Source organism: Pleuronectes platessa, chromosome 11, assembly GCF_947347685.1.
Source record: "Pleuronectes platessa chromosome 11, fPlePla1.1, whole genome shotgun sequence".
Lineage (NCBI taxonomy): Eukaryota > Metazoa > Chordata > Actinopteri > Pleuronectiformes > Pleuronectidae > Pleuronectes > Pleuronectes platessa.
Window position 1 is genome coordinate 22,893,995 of NC_070636.1, and position 23,312 is coordinate 22,917,306.

At 45.6% G+C, this 23,312-nt stretch overlaps 6 protein-coding genes across 6 annotated transcripts; 3 read left to right on the forward strand and 3 right to left on the reverse strand.

Annotated features, from left to right (window-relative positions):
• Positions 1–451: 451 nt before the first annotated feature.
• On the reverse strand, positions 452–4,154 carry LOC128450365 (uncharacterized). The gene is given in 5 exon segments (XM_053433776.1): positions 452–946; positions 949–2,046; positions 2,205–2,402; positions 2,914–3,458; positions 3,629–4,154. Coding segments are annotated over 5 exon segments (2,862 nt in total).
• Positions 4,155–4,349: 195 nt separating this feature from the next.
• LOC128451297 (histone H1-like) lies at positions 4,350–5,542 on the reverse strand. Its single transcript, XM_053435083.1, has one exon. The coding sequence runs from the start codon at positions 5,505–5,507 to the stop codon at positions 4,881–4,883; it is 627 nt and encodes a 208-aa protein (XP_053291058.1). The 5' UTR covers positions 5,508–5,542; the 3' UTR covers positions 4,350–4,880.
• A 2,932-nt stretch (positions 5,543–8,474) lies between these two features.
• LOC128451325 (histone H4) lies at positions 8,475–9,167 on the forward strand. Its single transcript, XM_053435114.1, has one exon. The coding sequence runs from the start codon at positions 8,563–8,565 to the stop codon at positions 8,872–8,874; it is 312 nt and encodes a 103-aa protein (XP_053291089.1). The 5' UTR covers positions 8,475–8,562; the 3' UTR covers positions 8,875–9,167.
• A 2,017-nt stretch (positions 9,168–11,184) lies between these two features.
• Positions 11,185–12,136, forward strand: LOC128451315 (histone H2B-like). Its single transcript, XM_053435103.1, has one exon. It carries the CDS (start codon positions 11,185–11,187, stop codon positions 11,557–11,559), a length of 375 nt encoding a protein of 124 aa, XP_053291078.1. The 3' UTR covers positions 11,560–12,136.
• An 8,151-nt stretch (positions 12,137–20,287) lies between these two features.
• LOC128450366 (histone H3-like) lies at positions 20,288–21,494 on the reverse strand. Its single transcript, XM_053433777.1, has 2 exons — positions 21,453–21,494; positions 20,288–21,348 (listed from the first exon to the last, which is right to left on the reverse strand). Exons 1-2 carry the CDS (start codon positions 21,492–21,494, stop codon positions 20,932–20,934), a joined length of 459 nt encoding a protein of 152 aa, XP_053289752.1. The 3' UTR covers positions 20,288–20,931.
• A 1-nt stretch (position 21,495) lies between these two features.
• LOC128450367 (histone H2A.v2-like) lies at positions 21,496–23,253 on the forward strand. Its single transcript, XM_053433778.1, has 2 exons — positions 21,496–21,921; positions 22,846–23,253. The coding sequence occupies exons 1-2, from the start codon at positions 21,496–21,498 to the stop codon at positions 23,251–23,253; spliced, it is 834 nt and encodes a 277-aa protein (XP_053289753.1).
• The last annotated feature ends 59 nt before the right edge of the window (positions 23,254–23,312 follow it).

Here is a 23,312-nt window from a genome sequence, read left to right on the forward strand (position 1 = left end):
GATGTCAAAGCCAACAACAAAGCTGTTTTGACTGACAACAATTTAAGTGGAATTTGCTCCAATGGTTCAAATGGAGCTTTCACCAAAGCACGTAAAACCAGAGCTAAATCCCACTGAGGGGCCAAGGAACGTGACACTGGCCTGTCTCTTCTTACTCCCCTCAGGAAACGCTTTGTCAGAGGATGACTGAACACTGTTCTGCCACCGAACCCCTCATGACAGGAAGAAATAGCAGCAGCGTATGTCTTCACCGTGCTGAAAGCCAAATTCCTATCCATCAAAAGCTGGAGGAATGACAACACCTGAGGCAGGGGACACACCGTGGGATCCAGACTCCTGTCTACACACCAACGCTGAAAAGCGCTCCATTTGGATGTTTATGAAGCTCTGGTTGAGGCGGCCCTGGCGCCCTGGAAAGTGCGCACAACATCTTGAGAGAGACCCTGCCTCTCTAAATGTTCCCGTTCAGCGGCCAGGCCCACAGACGCTGACCTATCATCGGGTAATTCCTGATCGCTCCTCCTGTCTGAGAGAGAGCGTCCCCGCGCCACGGAAGTTCCCATGGTAACCCTGAGATCAGCCGTTGCAGACATGGAAACCATGACGCGCCCGTGCGCTCCGGAGCCACGAGGATGGCTGACAGCCGTTCCTCCCGTACACGATCCAAGAACCGTGGGATCAATGGCCCCGGTGGAAACGCGTAAAGAAGCGTCCTGGGCCACGGCCGATGCGCTAACGCGTCCACTCCCAGCGGAGGATTGTCCCGCACGCTCAGAGAAAACCACAGAGCGCACTGTGCGTTTCCGCGAGAGGCGAACAGATCCACCAGTTCGGGATGAAGGCTCCAATCCCCATGTCGAGGACCTCCCCTTGACATGATGTCCGCTCCCGTGTTCAAAACACCGGGAATATACACTGCCCTGACTGACAGGAAGTGTGTGTGTGTGTCCACAGCAGCAGCCGCCTCGCTATGTTAAGCAGCTGCGCGGAGCGCACTCCTCCTTGGCGATTTATGTAGGCTGCTGTCGCCTTGTTGTCTGTGCGGACCAGGATGTGTTGATCCCGCAACAGTGGCGCAAAATGCTGGAGTACTTTCCACACCGTGAGGAGCTCCAGTGCGTCTGTGAACACTGAAATGTGTGATGCAGCTCTTCCCAGCGGCACTCCCGCTGACAGTGTGCGGGGATTCTTCCAGTGGATTAGATCTGCTTTCACTGAGGGAGGAACGGCAACCATGCGTCTTCGCTGACGCACAGGATCGACGTGCAGACGAATGAACCATCTCTGCAGACGTCTCATGTGTAACAGACCCAGGGGCACTACCACGTGAGCTGCTGACATCATGCCCAGCAGGCGCATGACAGAGAGAACTGTCACAACATTGGGGGGCGTGATGCGCCGAAGAAGAGCTGTCAAAGCCTCTGATCGCTGCTGTGAGAGCCGCGCTCTCATGCTGACGGAGTCTAACTCCACCCCCAGATACGTCACGAACTGGGCGGGGAGAGCGGAGCTTTTCTTCCAGTTGATTGTGAAGCCCAGGCTCGACAAATGACACACCAGTGTCTTTGTCTGTAGCGCAGCTTCCTCCCTGGAGCGAGCTAATAATAGCAGGTCGTCCAGGTAGAATAGCACTCTCATCCCTGTCCTGTGTAACGGCTCCAGCGCCGTCTCCACACACTTGGAGAAAGTGCGAGGAGCCAGGGAGTAACCGAACGGCAGGCGGTTGTACTGATACTGTATCCCCTGGAATGAGAAGCGCAGATATCTCCTGTGCTTCGAAACGATCGGCACGTGGAAATATGCGTCCTTCAGATCTATGGAGGTGAACCAGTCTCCCTGGTGAACACACTCCAACACTTGTTTGATCGTGAGCATGTGAAACCGCCTCTCCATGATCGACTTGTTGAACAGAGACAGGTCGAGGATGGGTCTCACTCCTCCCGTCTTTTTCGGAACCAGGAAATAACGGGAGTAAAAACCCTGTGTCTCCTCTCCCTGGGGAACTTTGGAAATTGCATTTTTCCTCAAAAGTTCCTGTAGCTCTAACTGAAGAGCGAGACAATGTTCCTGAGATGACAGGATTGTTTCCACTATCCCGTTGAATCGTGGGGGGGGGGGGGGGGGAGGAGAGAGCAAACTGCAGAGTGTAACCTCGGCTCACAATCCTGTCCATCCATTTGTCCATCAAACATACGCGCTGCCACTCTGAGTAATGCTCTGAGAGGGGGCGCGCACTTGCTTGGTGCTCTGTGGTTGTCATGGTGACGAGCCAAGCCAGAGCCTTGACCGCCGTTGTTCGCATCGGAGGACTCTCCGGAACAACCCATGGGGGGCTCACAGCGAAAGGGCTGAGCAGAAGCCCCCGGGGCACACAGGCTCTCAACTGCACTTGCGGTCAGACGCTGACACGGGGAAGACGTGTCGATGTCAGAGAATGGTCGTTTAAGATGTCCTTTTATTTTACAAGGCTCCTGAACGCATCTCTTATGTGCAGTCAAACCCTCGCTCCTCGAGAGAGGAGGACGGGAGACGCTGAGTGCAGATACAGTGTGTGTGCCGTCCATACGAGGCGTTGAGACGGCGCTCGATGGCTCATGGTCACACTTACTGTTAGCAGAAACATGTGAGGGGGAACACTCTGTCTTTGTGACAGAGGAGATGTACTGACTTAATGTTGTGAGTCTGTGCCGTGGATCAACGGACAGCTCACACAGTGTGGGGAATGTGTGTGAAACAGTGGCCGCAGAGCCAGCGGACTCAGGGGCAGACTGTTTAGAGGATTTGCTCTTCTGGGGAACATTTTTTGTTTTATTACAAAACTCCCCTTGAACATGTCACACATATTCCCCTCCGAATGTCAGAATCTCTTCCCCTGTTTCCTGGGGGGTTCCTCCGGTGGGTTGGACCAGGTACAGGCCGGGTGCCGATTCTTCCACCGAGGATTCTGTCGTTCAGCTGGCCTCGACCGCTGGTAAGAAGGAGCCCGGTGGTCTCGCCAGGGATCCTGTGGACGAGAAACCTGAGACAGGTGTCTCCGGAACCTGTCGGCCTCATCTGCTGTTTTCTGCACTCTTCGAGCGCCGTCTGCAGCCGAGGCCCGAAGAGTCCGTCCGGACTAATCGGAGCCTCCAGGAGCTCCTTCCTCAGCCCCTCCGAGAGGTTGGAGCGCTCCAGCCAGACACCTCGATGAACGAGCGTCTGCCATGATGAGATGCGGGAACCCGCCACCGCGATGGACGCACCCAAGGTCTCAGCCAGGAGGTGTGGCTCTAGAGACATGGAGTGTAACCAGTGGGACAGTAACACTACATTGTTAGCCGCTGCCACTGTCTGGACGGCGCACTGGTGTGAGCGGTCCGCCAGTCTCGTCATCGTCTGGCCCGTAGGGGAAGGCGGTACAGGGCGCCGACCCCCGAGCGGATTCACCTTCAAGCCGAAGACAGCGGCCAAGCTCGGCTCTAAAGGAGGCACACAGGTGGGAACCCATCCTGGGAAATCCCCGCCACTCTTGTGAAGGGGGTTTAAGAGAGGACCGGGGACTTCAATTTCCCAGGCTCCTCCGCTGATCGGGCCATGTAATCCTGGATCCCCGGGAAACAGGGCCAGCACGCGTCCTGTCAGGGCCTACGTGCCGGTGCGACGACCCCGATGAGGTTATCTGGCGTAGCCGCGACCTGCGGAAATGGCACCGACAGCTGCCTGGAAGTCGCCGCCTTCTCAATCATTGCTGGCATCAGCTGCACGAGGGCACCAATGCCCGAAGGCTGAGCGGACACCGGAGTGTCTGTGTGGTCCGACCCCTCGGTCCCGAGGGGGGAACCTACGGGAGGATAATGCTCTTCAGCTCCGGGAGCGGAGTCGGCTGACTCCGGTCCACGATCATCATTAAAAAATTCGATGGCGTCGTCCAATCTAAAAGCGCGCTGCGAGGCGAACCCTTCGCCGTCCATCTCAGCGTAAGCCTCAGCTCGTCTGCGTCTCTCTGGCTCCTCGAGGAGTTTGCAGAACGCGCAGTTAGCTCCGGGGGTGAGTGCCCGACCGGCGTGTTCCGGGCCGAGGCAGGACTCGCAGCGCGGGTGGAGGTCATCGGACATTATGTACCCGGTTCGGCATTCCGAGCACAGGCGAATGTTGGAAGTAGTGTGCTGCTTCATGGCTGAAGAAAAATGGGAAGCGAGCGGCCGGTCTCACCCCAATTTATGCAGGTGAGACCGGGGCGGGGCCCACCGTTGGTGGGCGTGGACTAAAGTTTTCAGTGCTGCGCATGCGCGCGAGGGATAAACCCACTAGCGATAGCCTTAAAGGGCGAAGCCTATACGATATAGAACACATACTATCTTCTTAATGAAATAGAAACTACTGTGGGTAGAATAAATTGAATGCAACATTCACCCTCTTTACATTTGTCATTATGCAAATCTAGGGTGAGAAGTAAACATATCTATTGGTTACACATCTTACAAACTATTATATGATAGTAATGTAGTCATAAACAATCACTCTGGTACCTTTGCTTAATCTGTAACATGAGCTTTTAAAAGTTAGGTGCCGTGTGTCCGGTCACATGTTGGATTAAAGACGTATTTCACATGAATCAGGTTTTCATATGTGCGTCAGTAGTAGTCTGCCTCTCCTTCACACAGAGTCTAAAGCTATGTTTATATATTATTTGATGTTAACTAACTTCTAAATCTTAACATTGAACGAAAAACCTTAAATATATTTCTATCAAACTTGAGTCCCTTTAGTTAAGAACTCTGTCTCTACATATGTATTGGCAGTGGTGATGATTGATGAGGAAACAGCTCTTTTTGGAAAGACGTGTGTGGCTCTTAAAAGAGCCTTTTACCAGGATGGACATGTTTCACAGTGAGGACAGCTCACTTCTTCTTGGCTGCTGTCTTCTTCGCTTTGGGTTTGGCGACCTTCTTCGCGGGGGCTTTCTTGGCAGCAGGGGCCTTTTTCACCACCTTCTTAGTGCTCTTCGCCACTTTCTTGGGGCTCTTCGCCACCTTCTTGGGGCTCTTGGTGGGCGTCTTGGCCGCTGCTGGTTTGGTCACCTTCTTCGGGGACTTTTTAGCGGCTGCTGGCTTCTTGGCGGCCGCCGACTTGGGCTTTTTAGCCACTGCGGGTTTCTTGGCGGCGGGCTTCTTCGCTTTGGGAGCGGCCTTCTTCACCGGCTTCTGGACCTTGGTCTCCACCTTCTTGCTCATCTTGAACGAGCCGGTGGCCCCGGCTCCCTTGGTCTGGACCAGGGTCCCGCTGATCACCAGCTTCTTGATGGTGGTGTTGACGCGGGAATTGTTCTTCTCCACATCGTAGCCTCCGGCCGCCAGAGCCTTCTTGAGGGCGGACACTGACGCGCCACTGCGCTCCTTGGACGCGGACACGGCCTTCACAATGAGCTCACTGACACTTAGGCCGGCGGTCTTCGGTTTCACGACCTTCTTCTTGGCCGCTTTGACCTTGGCGGCGGCTGGAGCGGGAGCTGGAGCGGCTTCTGACATCTTTCTCTTTGCGTATAGATCAATGACAGAGTATCGGAGTGAATTACCGGACTGATGGAGAGTCCCGATCGGGAGGCGGCACTTGAACACAACATGAGAACCGTGGAGACTCAGTCGAGCCGTGGCTCCCGTGTTTAGTGTGAACGCCGAGACACTTGTGTTTTCTCTTCACTGATAAACGAGTAAAAACTCAGTGGGTGAGCGGAGCTGGGGGCTGACAGTGAGGAAGCGGGTAGCGGACTTATTTGTCTTCATATTGAAGTCACGCAGAGCTCTGATGCTCTCTGCATTTGGTCGGTGGAGCCTACAAACACGACCCGTTCACCGCGGTGAGCAGCACTGCTCAGCGGTTTTCCCCACTAGTTTCTCTCCTAAAATGAGTTCAAAAGCACCACAGCTCCACCAAAACCCGTTTCCTAGCTGCTCCACATGTTTGCTCGGAGAAACCGAGTGAAAACAAGCACCTGCTGATGATCTCTTTTTAATAAAATCAAGTAATTGTGCAGGCAGCAAACACACCGCTGATGGCCGAGGCTCCTGGTGAAGTTGAGCCAGACTTCCTATCAGAGCCGTGAACGTTTCATGCTGAGAATGCTGGAGAGTCAGTAGCGATACAGTTCATATCCATGTTCACTTCAAGCAATGATTAAATTAATATGGTGGCACATTTCTCTCATTTAATAACAAAAGTCAACAGGTTACATCATTTATTTTCCAGAAAATGCTTAAGCTGTAATTGAATTTGAGAATTTCTCTACTTGGTAAATACCAACTTTTGCTCATCATATTAACACTGGGATACATGTTTCTGTATATTATGATCATTATTATTTTTGTAAAAGGATCATTTAAACATGACAAACGTTTCTGAAAAACGATGGGTGAGAAATCTCTGTTAACCTGTCAATATGTTACCTATTGATCAATAGATCAATTCTTCTCAGATGTGTATGGCCAATAACACATTCATATTACACAATAAGGCCTTAGTGTCAACAAATACTGTGTTTATCTCAACACGTGTGCAGTATGTGAAAGTGTTTGTGTAAATTGTAGCATGTAAACATGTCATTTTAACCATTCAAACAGACTTTATTTACATATTACTTTATATAAAAACACTATAACACACAATACTCTAAATGCTAACAATGATTTAAAAAGAACACCCCCCCCAGCATAACAAAAATAACAGTGTTGTTGTTGATCTCATAGTTTTTAACTCATGAATCAAAGGTACGAAAGCAAAGACACATTTGAGAGATGGTCCCTCTGCCCAAAGGTTTGTTGAGTTTGTTAAGACGCATTTATTAGTCCCAAACACAGGCACAGACATGCACAGGCACACTCATGCAGGTAGGGAAATTTAACCTCTGCTTTTAACCCATCTGGTGCAGGACACACAGAGCAGTGAGCGACCATATACGGCGCCCGGGGAGCAGATGTTGAGGGAGTAAGGTGCCTTGCTCAGGGGCACTAGACAAGGGTAGGGATAATCCTCTTGGATTTTTGAACAGATTTGTTTCTTTTGTTGTTTCTCCGTGGAGTCGAGCCAGAGACGAACCAGAGACCTTTTCTGCCCAAAGTCCAAGATTCTGCCACTAGTCCACCTCCTCTGTAAGACTGAAATCTATATTATCCATGTGTGCGTGTCTGTGAAGCTGGCAATGAAAGTCAACTTTAAACAAAATGCAGTTTGTTAGACAGGGGCAGTTTGGGAAGAATATGTGGGAAATGTGTAGCCCTCACATAGTGACTTTTAGTAACCTTTGCTGCTTGGTTTTAATCTGGAAGCTGGTTAAAATGAGTGTGCGTCGCATCGCTGTTCAAACGTGCGGCGGTCTGATAAGGCCCGTTTTGGGAACTTTGAATCTGCGACATTCATTACGATGTACTTTAACTTGTTCTCATACTTAACTTTTTATATTAAAGCATACATCTCTTAGCTTCCACATGCAGCTGCCTCAGCTTCAGGAGGGCAAATAGGCAAGGCGTTGTTTTGTCTGGAGATGGCGCATGCTTACTGAAGACTCACAAGGCGGCATCTTAATAAATACTTGTTGAAATTAGACCAGACCGGCTCTTCTCATATTCGGGATAAACAAACACGTTGACAAGCTCCCCGCCGTTGTTGACTGACAGCTACGGGTGGCGGGGGATCAAAATACAATGTTAAGGATGCCCCCACAAAAACCATGACCATTTCATACAATGTCCATATCTGCAAATGAAACCAGATGAATATAGTAAAACAGAATCCAGCCGAATGTCAGGTTGTAATCAACAACACTTTCAAGCATACATGAGGTTCTTTTAAAACTGGTCAGTATCCAATGATGCCAAATGAAAGGTGAACATAGTCACAGTGTCAGCCCGGACTTCTAATACATGTTCATGTCCATAACACTGTCACAAACAGTTCCAGACACGCATCAAGTTCTTACACTGCTTGACACTGCACTCACACGTTTGGTTGGGGATTGTGTTTAAGATAAAAAGCTATTTAAGTAGTCAAAAAATAAACAAACCATACTTGGATACATACCTGGTCACTTAGGTTACAATTTTTATTCTAATAATGTTATGGAGGGTTTTAATTGCTGGGGTCAAAAGGACTCAAAGGATAAACAATTTAAATGTGAGGATAACAGGAGGGCTAAGGGAGAAATCGTGAGCTGAGTCTTTGTGTGAGCACTGTTTTTCATTCAAGGTGGCTCAATATCCATACATTGACTAAGTACTTCCACAATCAGTCCAAATGATACTCTTATTTCTAACCAAGCCTTTTTCACAGGCACTATTCCTACTTGATGGAAACGTGCTACAGTCCTACTGCCACACAAAACTGATAAAGTGTCAGACTTTAATAGCTACCGTCCTACATCCAAACCTGTGGAGGCGCTAGCGCACCATAGACTTAATTATCAGCGGCCATGAGAATCCACAGAGGAAGAAGACGCCTGCCTCTGTCTTCTACCAGGTCCTCAGTCAGGCTATGAGTAGCTGTGGTTCCGCGGAGCAGGGTATTGACTAGATCTCATCTTACTGAAGAAAGATGTCTGGACGAGGAAAGGGAGGAAAAGGGCTCGGTAAAGGAGGCGCAAAGCGTCACCGTAAAGTTCTCCGTGATAACATCCAGGGAATTACCAAGCCCGCCATCCGCCGCCTGGCTCGCCGTGGCGGAGTGAAGCGTATCTCCGGTCTGATCTACGAGGAGACCCGCGGCGTGTTGAAGGTTTTCCTTGAGAACGTGATCCGCGATGCTGTCACCTACACCGAGCACGCCAAGAGGAAGACCGTCACCGCCATGGACGTGGTGTATGCTCTGAAGAGACAGGGCCGCACTCTGTACGGCTTCGGCGGATAAACTTACTTTCCAACAGCTCAACAACACAACGGCTCTTTTAAGAGCCACACACTTCGTCAATGAGAGCTCACATCCTCTGCTCAACAACAATAAGTCGTTCTCCGAGTAGATGTCTTACAATGTCAAGATTTTGAAGTTATTTCATATCAAAACATCAAATAATGCAATTATAAATCGTAGTTTCCTCTTTAATTTCTAAATTTAAGTTACACTTGAAAGCCGTTTGTTTATATTTATACTGTTATTTATATATACACGTGTGTGTGTGTGTGTATTTATATATATATATATATATATATATACTGTAGTAACATCAGACGGAGCTGCTCTCTAGATATGTGAACTGAAACAACGTCCACTACCAGTTGAACTCTCTTGCATGTCCTGTCAGAAGCTTTGTTTTCCAGTAGCTCAGCTTCTCCCGTTTTATTGCAGCTTCTTATCTGTTCTGAGTTTTGAAAATGACCAATGGAGCTGCACAAACTTGATCAGAACACTAAGTTTAATTTAAAAATTGTTTAAATCTTTTTTCAGGACCAGGGACAGAGCTGTGTGATTAGGTGCTGCACCTGACCAGTTTGTTGATTTGAATGGATGTTGAGGTGCAGCCGCTTTACGCTTCAAGTCTGTGTAGAAACACACGGGTGAAAAACGAGTAACCCCCTGTATCTACATAACTTTAAAATAAACAATAATCTGACCACAAATTGAGGAATTTACATTATTCATTCCATCTTTCACTCAAGCACGTGGAGAGTGGTAAGACAACCAGAAAAACAAATGTTGGTCAAGCTCAATAAAATCATCATGTTACTAAAATTATCTGACTACTATTTTGATTCAAATAGATTTACAAACAGACATTAACATGAATACACTCACACATCCGCACCCATACATTTATATATATATACACACAGACACACAGACACTTAGTGCATATCTAAATTCACAACGAGCAACTACATTTGCTGCCATGAAGAACACACGAGTTCTTTACGTGCACACCACAGCGTGCGTTAGACACTGACTTTCCCTCGTACTGCGGGAGTTTGGCAACGGCCTTACACTGAAGCCTTCTGGACCCTGACTGACTGACCTATGGACTCACTCACTGGTTAATGGACACACTATTGCAATACACACTAAAAATAAAACACAGCACTTGATTGGTTGTGTAACCAGATGTTACCAGAGAGAAACTTTGTATTATACCTGGGTCCACTGTTCGTCAACAAAGTCACTTACCAGATTGTTCATGGTAACGCTCCTCACATATCACTGTGTTGCTCTGAGCGAGTGAGTGGGGCCCCAGGGCCTGTGTGCGTGTGTGTGCTGTCTGGGATTGCAGTGCCTGCACTTTGAAAGACAACGTGTTATGAAACTCTATCTGAGTGATGTGGCCGACTTTTAACCGGCTGAACTCTCCCTGTACTCTATTAAACAGGTCTTGACGCTGCAGCTAAATGGACTATTCTATTCAGAGGCAGCAGGCAGGACGATTATAATAAAAATGTGCCAAATTTATCACAATCATCTTGTTCCCTTCTTTTCTTTGGGAGGGCAGTTCCCTATTGGCCAGTTACACCTGTATATGTTCCACGCAACTAGGAGCCGATACCGGTTCTGCTGATGGGTTGATGCTCTTCTATGGCACACAACAAACCTTCTTGCTCCTGCACGTTTGGCTGTTCTATCCTGGAAGAGCTAGATTATCTCTGCTACCTGATAGGACTTCAGGGACCGCCTAATGCTACAGGTAGTGACAAGGACACTAGCAGAGCATGAAACTTGAGAAGATTCAGTCAGGAAGGATGAGGAGAGAGCGAAGGTCAATGGCCAGCACATAAAAAAACTGTTCCCTTTGTGTTGTTGTCTTGCTTTTGCCTCTTTATTGCACTTGTTGTCACTTTCATTTGCACCAAAACCGGTGAAATTCATTCACAATCACTTGGGCTTCCTAAATGGACAGCTTGATGAACCTGAAGTCAAATTGACTAGGTGGTTTACTGTGACCATTAAGTGTTCCCTTATCATTTAGAGCTGTGTATTTATCAGGTTGCTTTGGTTCAGATTGTTTTAAATGATACTTATGTGATGCTAACATAAATAATACAAAGTTTCAGGGACATCTTGCATTTCTTAACCCCCCAAATGTTGCAGTTGAGCTCAACAGTTCCACCTCTGTCAGCAGCAGAATAAAGGACTCATGAACATGGAGACACGCCCCCGTGCTGTTACACTGGCACTCCACATTCAGCCAATGACAGAGAGGGAACGGCACATTGCCTGAACAATGACAACGTGACAATGCCTGAAGTAGGGAAGCCAGCGCCCAAGAAGGGCTCCAAGAAAGCGGTGGCGAAGGCCCCCGGTAAGGGCGGAAAGAAGAGGAGAAAGTCCAGGAAGGAGAGCTACGCCATCTACGTGTACAAGGTGCTGAAGCAGGTCCACCCCGACACTGGGATCTCCTCCAAGGCCATGGGCATCATGAACTCCTTCGTGAGCGACATCTTCGAGCGCATCGCCGGTGAGGCCTCTCGTCTGGCTCATTACAACAAGCGCTCCACCATCACCTCCAGGGAGATTCAGACCGCCGTCCGCCTGCTGCTGCCCGGGGAGCTGGCTAAACACGCCGTGTCTGAGGGCACCAAGGCCGTGACCAAGTACACCAGCTCCAAGTAAACAACTTTGCGGAGAAATCAAACGAACGGCTTTTTTGAGAGCCACACACTTTCTCTATGGAGACAAACTGTCCTGACTCTAACGAGATATCCATCAATATGTAAACAGCCACTCTTAACTATTAGTGTAACCTTGTTGAATTAAATTGAAGAGGAAATTCCTGTTGAATAAATCCTGCATAACCTCTACAATTGAAAATAATTGCTTTTAAATCCAATAGCAGTTTTCTACTGCAGGACGTGTTGTCCTCTCTCAAATCAGTGATCTGCCACATCCTCTCCAGCTGCTATGATATCAGTTTAAAAAAAGGTTTTTGATAATTAAACCATGGAGCTAATCTCCTGAGGTTAACATTTGTGTTGTTGCTGACACATGACTGTGACTTCAAGGTCAGAGGAATCCTTTTTTTAAAGCAGTATTATCAATTATCAGTATTATCAATCTTGACAAATATACTGTGTGTGCTTACTACTCTGTGAATATTGGGCAACCTTGAGTGTAAAACAGTGGTCAAACCAATATAATTTTTCCCTTAGCCCTCCTGTTTTCCTCAAATAGTATTAATTATAATTTTAAATAAACTATAATGGAGAATCGTAACTTAAGTGTAAATTTCGTGTGTTTTTTTTTTCATGAAGTACTACATAAATAAAGTATTTTTGAATGGTTCAAATAACATGTTTACATGCTGCTATTTACCCACAGCAATCTACACAAACACATTAACATACTGCACATGTGTTTACATTCTGGATACACAGTGTGTTGGCTGACACTAAAGCCTTCATTTGTAATATGAATATGGTTTTGGTAACATATGGACAGGTTGACTGAGATCTAACACTCATGAGAAAAATAGTTTTCAAAAACATTTGACACTTTTTTTTTTTTTTTTACTTATTTTTTATTTGTTTTTCAACAAAACAATATGCATATCCAGACAGTTACTTTCTTTGTCCATTTGTCAACTGTATACAATACTGTTATACATGGTATTCAAGTATAGCGTACAATGCATAGAAAAAACAACAAACATCAAACAGTGCTCACTCGGGGGCATAAGAATAGATGATTGATTACAAACATAATATATTAAATTAATCAAGGAAAGAAAAAAGTAAACAAGTAAATGAAAATAAAACCAGGGATAAAATCAAAGTTATTGTCCACTCCAGAATTTAGTATGATAGGTGCTATATATTCTTTTTCCGAGAGGATGGTTTATGATGTACATAAGTAGGCAAAGTTGACAAATAGCCGCACAACCGGAGGCCCAGAGCGATATTAATTAGTAAGCCTCATTGTATTAAAAACGCAGAGACAGGACCCCATCGTTTAGTAAAGATAGACTTTTGGAGCCTTAATGAATATGTGATTTGCTCCATTTGGTAGATGTCCCATACTTTTTGGATCCATATATTATATGTGGGTGGGCCTGGTTTTAACCATATGATGGTTATACATTTCAATGCTGCTGTGAGTAGTATGTTCAGCAGGTATTCTTTGGCCCTCCCATTCAGGCCTTCAGGCATTGCTCCCAGTAGTGCTATTGTGGGGTCTTGTGGGATGTCCTGTTGGAATATCTCTTTGAGGGCATCAAAGATTTCTCTCCAATATGTGTTTAACTTAGGGCAGAGCCAGAATATGTGTGTGTGAATGGCAGAACGTGTTCCACAGTTCCGCCAGCACAAGTTGGAATTTGTCGGGCCCATCTTAGCTAATATTTCTGGTGTTCTGAAGAATCTGGTAATTATTTTCCATTTAAATTCCCTCCAGGTGTTTGAATTTGTAGCTAGGTGTGCCTCTGTGCACATCCCCTCCCAGGTATTCTGTGCTATGACCATGTTCATTTCCGCCTCCCATTTCTGCTTTATCTGCAGGGAATTATGTAGATCCATAGATAGAAATATGTTATAGAGTTTACTTATTGTTTTCTTATCTTCGCTCCCCATCTGTATTTCTATTAAAAACTCCTCTAGAGGGGTACGTTTTAAAAGCTTTCCCCACTCTTTGTGTGATGTTAGAAAAGTTCTCAATTGCAGATATCTGAAGAAATCTGTTTTGGGGAGATCAAAATCCCTTTACAGCTGCTCAAATGTTTTGAGGTTGTCCTCATTAAATAGTTGATGCAGGTAGACCAATCCCGTATCTGACCACTTTCTAAAGCCTGTGTCTAGATTGTTAGGTGTGAAGGTCTTCATAGATCCAATACTTGTTAATGATGAAATTAACTTTGGAAGCCCAAAAAAAGTCTGTATTTTGTTCCAGATTTTAAGAGTGATCTTAGTCCACTCTGCTAGTTCTTTTATTGGTGTATCTAAGAATGGCAAGTTTTGAGAGGGCTCTGGGCATAGGTTTTTCTCAATATTAAGCCAGCGAGTGTACGTGCTATTCTGAATCCACGCTATCAAGGGTTTCATTTGTGCTGCCCAGAAGTAATATTTTAAGTTTGGAAGTTTAAGGCCTCCGTTTACCTTAGATAGTTGTAAGGTTTTAAGTCTAATTCTAGGGCGCTTTTTTTGCCAGATAAATTTGGAAATGATTTTATCTAGGTTATCAAATACCGATTTTGGAATTTCTATAGGTAACATCTGAAATAAGTAGAGAATTCTGGGCAGAACATTCATACGAATACTTTCAACACGACCGAGCAGGGATAAAGGGAGCGCAGACCATCGTTCCAGGTCACTATTAATGCATCGAATTATTTTACTATAATTGGCCTCGTACAAATTCTGTAAGGACGGGGGGATGTGTATGCCAAGGTATTTTATACCTGCTTTTGGCCACTTAAATCCACTTTGGAGTTTTACAGTTCTTGAGATGTTACCATTGATATCCATAGCCTCTGTTTTTTCCACATTTACCTTGTATCCTGAGTAGTATCCATACTGTGAGATGAGCTCCTTTAGATGTGGTATAGTTGATGCAGGTTGCGTCAGATATAATAATACATCATCAGCGTAAAGGGATATTTTATGCTCTTCTTTTTGTATTACAGTTCCTTTTATGTTGTTATCATCTCGGATGAGCTGGGCCAGGGGTTCGATACTAATTGCAAACAGCAGGGGTGATGAAGGGAAGCCTTGTCTGCAGCCGCGTTCAAGTGTGAATCTTTGTGATCTATATCCATTAACTTTAACAGCTGCCTGTGGTGATGAATATAATGTATGTATCCAATTTAGAAAGTTGTGGCCAAATTTTAATCGTTTTAGTGTTTGGAATAAATATTGCCATGATACTCTATCAAATGCTTTTTGAGCATCTAGGGACAAAATCATTGATTCTGATTGCTCTTCTTTTTGATTGGATATAATGTTTAATAAGCGTCTTAAGTTATCGCCATAGTATCTTCCAGTGATGAATCCCGTCTGATCTGGGTGGATAATTTCAGTGATTATATGATTGACTCTTCTTGCTAGGATTGCAGTTAGGATGCGCAGGTCCCCATTCAGCAGCGATATCGGTCTTTAGGATTGGCACTCTGTGGGGTCCTTGCCTTCTTTATGAATTACCACTATAGTGGCCTCTTTCCAAGATGGTGCCATAGTTTTAGAGTCTAATGCATGGTGGTATGCTTTTAGCAACAGTGGTGATAAAATATCCTTAAAGGATTTATAAAATTCATTAATATATCCATCTGGCCCTGGGCTTTTATTATTTTTGAGCGTTGAGATCACTTGCTTGATCTCCCATCCCTCAATAGGCTCATCTAATTCCTTGGCTGCTGGTTCTGTAAGTACAGTTAATTTTATAGGGTTTAAGAACTCTGTAAGTTTTGCATCAGCAGAGCAGGTATCTGTATTTTTGTATAAAGATTCATAGAACTCAGCAAAGGATTCTGCTATTTTATCTGGTTTTGTAACAAACGTTTCTTTTGATTTTATTTTCTGTACTGTATTAGATGATTGCTGTTTTCTTAATCTAAATGCTAATAATCTGCTTGCCTTGTTGCCGTGTTCATAGTATCTTTGATTTGTGAATCTTAAACTTCGCTCAATTTGATCTGATAGTAGGGTGTTGAGTTCTCTACGGGTTGCGTTTAACTCCTTTAAGAGACTGCTCGATGTTGATTGTTTATGTTTATTCTCCAAATCTTTTATTTTATCTTCCAATTCTCTCTGTTTAGCCTCCTTACCTCTTCTCCTAGCACATGTAAATGAAATAATACGGCCTCTGATGTATGCTTTGGCACAGTCCCACAATATAAGAGGATTCGTTTCAGCCGAGATATTTTTATCCAAGTATTCCTTGAGTTCTGCTGTGACAAAGGAGGTGAATTCTTTATCATTATGGAGATATGCATTAAGTCTCCATTGTTTAGATGTTGGTATTTTGCCTATGTCCCATTTTAATGCCACAGGTGCGTGATCAGATATAGTTATTGGAAGAATCTCAATGTCTACTATCCTATGTAGCTCTGCTTTAGTGGTAAAGAAGTAATCAATCCTTGAGTAGGATAAATGTCTGCTTGAATAGAAGGTGAAATCCCTGTTTCTCGGAAACCTGCTTCTCCATACATCTACTAGGCCTGCTTCAAGAGATTGGTATTTGAGCATTCTGCTCATTCTGGAGAGTGGAGCTTTAGAGGCAGGTTGTCGGTCGATTGTTTGTGACATTACGCAATTCAGCTCTCCTCCCATCAGTAGCAGTCCTGAACTATATTTTAAAATCTTATTGAACAATGTCCTGATAAAGCTGGGCTCGTCTTCATTAGGTGCATATACATTTATGAGGGATACTTCTATGCCATAAATTAAACCATTAACTATAATATATCTCCCCTCTGTGTCTTTATGTACCAGTGTTTGTGTGAAATTAATTTGTCTGTGTAGCAGTATGGATACTCCCTTTTTTCTCCCTGATCGGTGCGAAGAGTAATATACTTTATCTGCCCAGGATCTTTTCAGCTTTTCATGTTCCGCATCAGATAAATGGGTTTCCTGTAGGAATGCAATGTGACAGTTGGCTTGTTTCATCTGATGTAGAATTTTCCTTCTCTTAACAGGGCTATGGAGACCTTTGACATTATAACTTATCACTTTTAGCGGGTCCATTACGTATTATGTGTAATTTGGATATTTTGAGAGTTTGTGCAGGGAAATGGGAAGCGGAAGTAAGCAGTGAGCACCTGGGCTATGTATCCTGTTATGTGGAGTGTGAGGACTTGGACTACATAATGAAAACAACAGGGGTGGGTTAAACAAGGATATTTAAGAAAATTAGATAATGACCTTGGTGCACTTATATCCAACATAGGATCCCATGAGAACAGTGGGATCAGAACAAGGGGAGCAAAACAGTTTTGACTGCTGTTCACTAACATCAACAACAGTTTCGATGGGACCTAGTCCCTAGCCACTTAGGGCAAGCAGCAACGGTGCACAGTTGAGATAAAGTCAACTATGCTTAAGGTGTGCTAAGATAAGGAATAAAGAAAGAAAGAATAAAGATAAAGTAAAGTAGACACAGAAAGGGGACAGTGTCGAGTAATGGCCATTCAGGCCCCTGCAGTACCTGATATAGGTCTGCAAAATCAAACAGCTCTTTACGGTAAAATAGTACCTGAGTTGCGTGCAGAGCTAATAAAAAAAAAAAAAACCCTCTTATGGTAGCTGACTGTGAGAAAGTAAAGTGGAATGATACAAATAATATTAATAGAAATAATAGGCACACTATAGACTATAAGGAATTGTGTTTTCAAATGGGCTTTGAGTAATATTAGAAAAAATATATATTTAAATACAAAATAGACATGTTTCAAAATGTGCAAAACTCACTGGGCAGTCTTTACTGTAATTAACAGTGTTGGTGGGGGTATATTTAGTCAGCACTCTCAGTAGATGGAATAACTTTCTTCTGGACATACTCCATGGCTCTGCTGGAGTCCAGAAACTCCTCGTCGTTCACTTGGTTGTTGTGTGAAATCCGGAGCCTGGCTGGATACAGTAGACCGTAGCGAACTCCCTTCCTTCCCCGTAGGGCCTTCCGTATGTCTGTGAATGCTGCTCTGGCTTTGGCGACGCTGGGTGTGTAGTCTGGAAAGATAGCGATCCGGTTCCCGTTGTACTCCAACGGCGCTCTGTCTCGGGCTCTCCTCGGGATCTCTACAGCATCCCCGTCATTGTGTAGTTTAGCGATGATCACTCGTGGTTTCTCCCGGTCTCCCGGTTTCCTGGTGGCGAATGTGCGGTGCGATCGGTCAATCTTTATATCCCGGTCCATCTGCAGGACTTCTCTGATAACTTTAGCTACTGTTTTGGTGGAGCTGGAGTCCGGTTGCTCTTGAATGCCGGCTATACGGATGTTGCAGCGTCTCATTCTCCCCTCCATGTCCTCGCATCGGTCTGTTAGAGTTGTCACCTGTCTTTGGAGGCGGGTTACCGTAGCTTGTTGTGTCGCCACCTCGTCGGACCATGTTGATAAGCCGCCCTTAATGTCTTTTATTTCGGTTTTCATGTGGTCAACTTCTGCCTGGATGGTGGTCGTGCTGCTAGCAATTTCGGACCGCACCGCTTTTAACTCGGACTTCAGGGCATGGAAATCTTCTGCTAACGCACTTTTAATTTCCTCTCTTATGATTTTGGAAATCTCTCCCTTTAGGGAAGATAAGATATCCGCTTTCATTCTTTCAGTGGTCATACCTGGGCTTTCACTTCGGGTGGCGGAAGGTTGGTCCGGATCAACTGGTGGTCTTTGTCTCGTGATTATTGTAGGCTGCGATGAGCTAGCGTCGGATTTATATTTGTATTTTTGAAGCTTTTCCGCCATTCAAAGCGGCGTATCTTGCATGAGTCTGGTTATGGCCCCTTTGTGTTGTCCTCGGTGAGCTTTGTGGCTGAAGTTTGTAGCTGTTTTTTTGATGAAAATATTGTAGCTTCTATTCAGGAGCACTGAAATTAGCGTCTCACTCCATTTCTTGCTCACTAGCGCCCCCATTTGACACGTTTTAATGATTACTTTATACAAATAATGACTAAAATAATATGCATAAACATGTATCCTAGTGTTAATGTGAAGAGCCAAAGTTGGTATTTACTAAATCAGACAGCAGAGACAATGCAAATTCCACTAAAGCCTAAACATATTCTGCAAAATAAATGACACAACCTGTTGACTTTTGGTTTTAAATGAGAGAAATGTGCCAAAATATTAATTGGATCATTGCTTGAAGTGAATATTTAGTGAAATGGACTTTTTCAACATGGATGTGAAATGAAGTCCTAATTATAGAATGACTCTCCAGCTTCCTCAGCATGACACGTTCACAGCTCTGATAGGAAGTCTGGCTCAACTTCACCAGGAGCCTCGGCCATCAGCGGTGTGTCTGCTGCCTGCACAATCACTTGACTTTATTACGAAGGGATCATCAGCAGGTGCTGGATTTTACTCGGTTTCTCTGAACAAACATGTGAAGCAGCTTGGAAACGGGTTTTGTTGGAGCTGTGGTGCTTTGAACTCATTTTAGGAGAGAAATGAGTGGGAAAAGGACATTGATATGGTTGCCTTGGAAATCAATGTGTGACTGTTTGTAAGATGCATCAATACAAGCACAATTACAGTGACAGTGTGGGGTATAAATGTCCTGTTGATGAATGACTGTACTGCAACTGTTACAATTATGTTCAAGGCTGCAAATATTCCACTTTTGTATGAGAACTCCAATCCCTGGGGGACATGTTTTACCAAAGACAAATTTGTAAATAACTTATGCTGTCTAATAAATGTTTGCAGCGAGTAGATCGGTTTCTCCGAAAATTCTAGGTCATCTCATTTTTAAAATAAACATTTTATTTCATTGCAGCTCTGACCATGGTTCCAATTAACAGGTGAAGTGAAAGTAGCAATATTAGTGATGTGTCGATGGTGAGCGATTCGTTCATTTTGAACAAATCCTTACAAGGGCTCTGGAGTAACGAGTCCTCTCAAAGGGGATTCGTTAATTTTCTCCTGGCCGCGCATCGGGACTGTTGCCTAGGCTGATGCAGGTCACGTGAAAAAGGATCCAAAGACTCGTATCCGGCAGATGAACAAATCATTGATTCAAAGACTCTGTTGGCAGAAGAACGAAACATTGATCTGAAGACACGGTCGGGAGGTGAACCATTCGTTCATCTGCCGGGTACAAGTTTTTGGATAATTTTCCACGTGACCTGCAGAGGCTCAGAAGAGGAAACAGAAAGGATTTGTTTACCTCGTTCACTTTCGCGTGACAAGGTTTAGTAAGACTTGAATGATATTCGTTCACAAGTAATAATTACAGGTTTCCTTATTTCAACCATGTACTTTACTTACAGTTCAATGCAGCGTAATTGTTTGCTGTGATAATTAAATGCTAGTGTGATAATAATTGAACATTTCAAATCATCCAAACTGTCATGATACATAATTTTAATGCAGGGGTTTGTTGCGGGTGGAAATCAAGGGAGAGGAGTCGTCGTTCTCAAGTTGAAATTAAGCAAGTTTATTCAGAGGTCACAGGTCAGGAAAACGCGGTGTCCAGCAATTGGACATGCATGGGTCTCTAGTTCTATGCAGAAGGCTACACAGGAAGAAAGACGCTTAAACAGAGTGCGCACATAGATTATATCCTCTTGGAATGTCGCGTGATGAAGATGTCGTACGTGCACTCCGTTGTCGTGGTTACCAGAGGTGATAATGTTGCTGTATCAGTGCAGCTACGTTAGTGTGCTGTCTGGGAGAGATTGTGGGCCAAGGTCTACTCACTGTCTCTGTGCGAACTGAATCAGGGAGCTGGGATGTGTGATATAAAGTGTTGACTATGAGTATGGTTTAAGGAATATATGTGGTGTATCAATATGAGTATGTATTATGTGTTTGGTGTATGTCAATATGTGTATGTGTTATGTGTTTGGTGTATGTCAATAGGTTCCCCCCCGTTGAAATGAACTAATGACTCGAAAAAAGATTCTCATTTTACTGAACGAAATTCAAAGAACCAAGTCGGTAAAATGGTCCGAACTTCCATACTTTCCTATGTGTATTCTTTGCAGAGCTACTAATGTATATTATTAATGTAAATGTATAATATTTTATTGTAACCTCTTTCTTATGTAGTATTATGAAATACTAAAAACGTGTTGCTGTTCAGTTAATGTTGTAAACCTAAAAAGGATACATGTTTAAATCTATAGAAAGATTTGTAATATACTTTGGTTACTTTACAGAAAGTAATGTAATTTATTATACTTCAATTGTATTGATATTTACTTTGAACTCTGCAGTCAATTATTCACTGTGTTATATGCATCAACGGTCTATAACAAGCGGGGCAGCGGAGGAGTTTTGTTTTGAGTGCAGTGAAGTGGCTCTTAAAAGAGCCGTTGTTATGGTCAGTGGAGCAGGAGTGGTTTAAGCTCTCTCTCCGCGGATACGGCGGGCCAGCTGGATGTCCTTGGGCATGATGGTAACCCTCTTGGCGTGGATGGCGCACAGGTTGGTGTCCTCAAAGAGGCCGACCAGGTAAGCCTCGCTGGCCTCCTGCAGAGCCATGACAGCGGAGCTCTGGAAGCGCAGGTCGGTCTTGAAATCCTGAGCGATTTCTCTCACCAGGCGCTGGAAGGGCAGCTTGCGGATCAGCAGCTCAGTAGATTTCTGGTAGCGACGGATCTCTCTCAGAGCCACGGTACCGGGCCTGTAACGGTGAGGCTTCTTGACGCCGCCGGTGGCCGGGGCGCTCTTACGCGCAGCCTTGGTGGCCAGCTGCTTCCTGGGGGCTTTGCCTCCGGTGGATTTACGAGCAGTCTGCTTGGTTCTATATCGTATAGGCTTCGCCCTTTAAGGCTATTGCTAGTGGGTCTCACCTTGTATATATTGGGGTGAGACCGGCCGCTCGTCTCCCTATTTTCTTCAGCCATGAAGCAGCACGGAACCTCCAACATCCGCTTGTGCCCGGAATGCAACACCGGGTACATTATGTCAGATGATCTCCATCGACGCTGCGAGTCGTGCCTGGGCCCAGAGCATGCCGGCCTGGCGCGTTCTGCAAGTTCCTTAAGGAGCCCGAGAGACTCAGGCGAGCCGACGCCTACACCGACATGGACGGTGACGGGTTCGCGTCGCAGCGTGACTTCAGTTTGGACGAAGCCATCGAATTTTTCGAAAGTGGACCGGCGTCGGCTGACTCCGCTCCCAGAGCTGAAGAGCCAACTTATCCTCCAGCAGATCCCCCCCCTCGAGCTCGAGGCGTCGGATGACGAATTCAATTCACCGCCCGCTCCCACTCCTCTGACGGCCATCGGTGCACTCATGACAGAGCTACCGGGAATCATCCGGAAGGCGGCCGCCTCCAGGCAGCTGACGGTGCCAACCCCGCTATCCGCTGCTCCACCTGATGAGATGGTTGGTGTCTTCGCCTCCGGTGGATTTACGAGCGGTGTGCTTGGTTCTTGCCATTTTGTTTCTTGTCTCTTTGATCGGGAGAAACAGTGGAGCGCTTGACAGACACTCTGCTTATAAACTGCAGAGCCGTGACATGGTGACGCTGCTCCAGAGCCCCGGGTCCTGATCGGTGATAGGCTCCTCCTGAGATACTCGCTGCTTATTGGACAAAAGTGCAGGCCGTCCTCCGCTGCTCTGCTTGAGGCTTCTATTCTGGTTGGTCTGGCATGAACCGTCCCATTTGATCCATGGATATATAAAGGAGGGTTCGAGCTATTCACTGCAGTTTCTTCTGACGTGTCTTAGGAAACTATTGACATACACCACATACATAACACATACATTTATTGACATACACCACATACATTTCTTTGACCTCTTTTCTTACACTCTGTAGAACAGTCAACACTTTGTACCACACATCCCAGCTCCCTGTTTCAATTCACACACACACAAAGTAGAACACCAACAGCAGATAATGAGCAGACCTTGGCCTAAAATCTCTCCCCCACAACACACTAAGGCAGCTGCTTTGAGGCAGGAACATTATGACCTCTGGTAACCACGACAATGGAGTGCACGTACGATATCTTCATCACGCGACATTCCAAGAGGATGAGACACTGCCCCGTCTAGATGCAGCGGCCCCCATCTAGTTTTGACAAATCCAAGAAGAACCCCTGTTACGCCCAATATATCAATATATAATCTATGTGCGCACTCTGTTTAAGCGTCTCTTTTCCTGTGCAGTCTCCTGCGTAGAACTAGAGACCCATGCATGTTCAATTGCTGGACACCGGGTTTTCCTGACCTGTGACCTCTGAATAAACTTGCTTAATTTCAACTTGAGAACGACGACTCCTCTCCTTTGATTTTCCACCCGCAACAAAACAATCTATATCCATTTTGTCTGGCAGAGGCAAAACCGGCGGAAAGGCCAGAGCGAAGGCAAAGACTCGCTCTTCCCGCGCTGGGCTCCAGTTCCCCGTCGGTCGTGTTCACAGGCTGCTGCGTAAAGGCAACTACGCAAATCGCGTTGGTGCCGGCGCCCCCGTCTACCTGGGGGCTGTGCTGGAGTACCTCACCGCTGAGATCCTGGAGCTGGCTGGAAACGCCACCCGCGACAACAAGAAGAGCCGTATCATCCCCCGCCACCTGCAGCTGGCCGTCCGCAACGACGAGGAGCTCAACAAACTCCTGGGCGGAGTGACCATCGCTCAAGGCGGCGTGCTGCCCAACATCCAGGCTGTTCTTCTGCCCAAGAAGACCGAGAAGGCCCCCAAGTCCAAGTAAAGCAAAGCTTCTGGAAACCACCGACACAAAGGCTCTTTTAAGAGCCACACACTCACCTC

Coding starts and splice junctions, on each gene's coding strand:
- LOC128451297 (XM_053435083.1), bottom strand. CDS start 5,507: ATGTCAGAAGCCGCTCCAGCTCCCGCTCCAGCCGCCGCCAAGGTCAAA.
- LOC128451325 (XM_053435114.1), top strand. CDS start 8,563: ATGTCTGGACGAGGAAAGGGAGGAAAAGGGCTCGGTAAAGGAGGCGCA.
- LOC128451315 (XM_053435103.1), top strand. CDS start 11,185: ATGCCTGAAGTAGGGAAGCCAGCGCCCAAGAAGGGCTCCAAGAAAGCG.
- LOC128450366 (XM_053433777.1), bottom strand. CDS start 21,494: ATGTACCCGGTGTTGCATTCCGGGCACAAGCGGATGTTGGAG. Junction 21,349..21,452: donor GGCACAAGCGGATGTTGGAG/GTTCCGTGCTGC, acceptor TAAAGGGCGAAG/CCTATACGATATAGAACCAA.
- LOC128450367 (XM_053433778.1), top strand. CDS start 21,496: ATGTCAGATGATCTCCATCGACGCTGCGAGTCGTGCCTGGGCCCAGAG. Junction 21,922..22,845: donor CTGCTCCACCTGATGAGATG/GTTGGTGTCTTC, acceptor TTTCCACCCGCA/ACAAAACAATCTATATCCAT.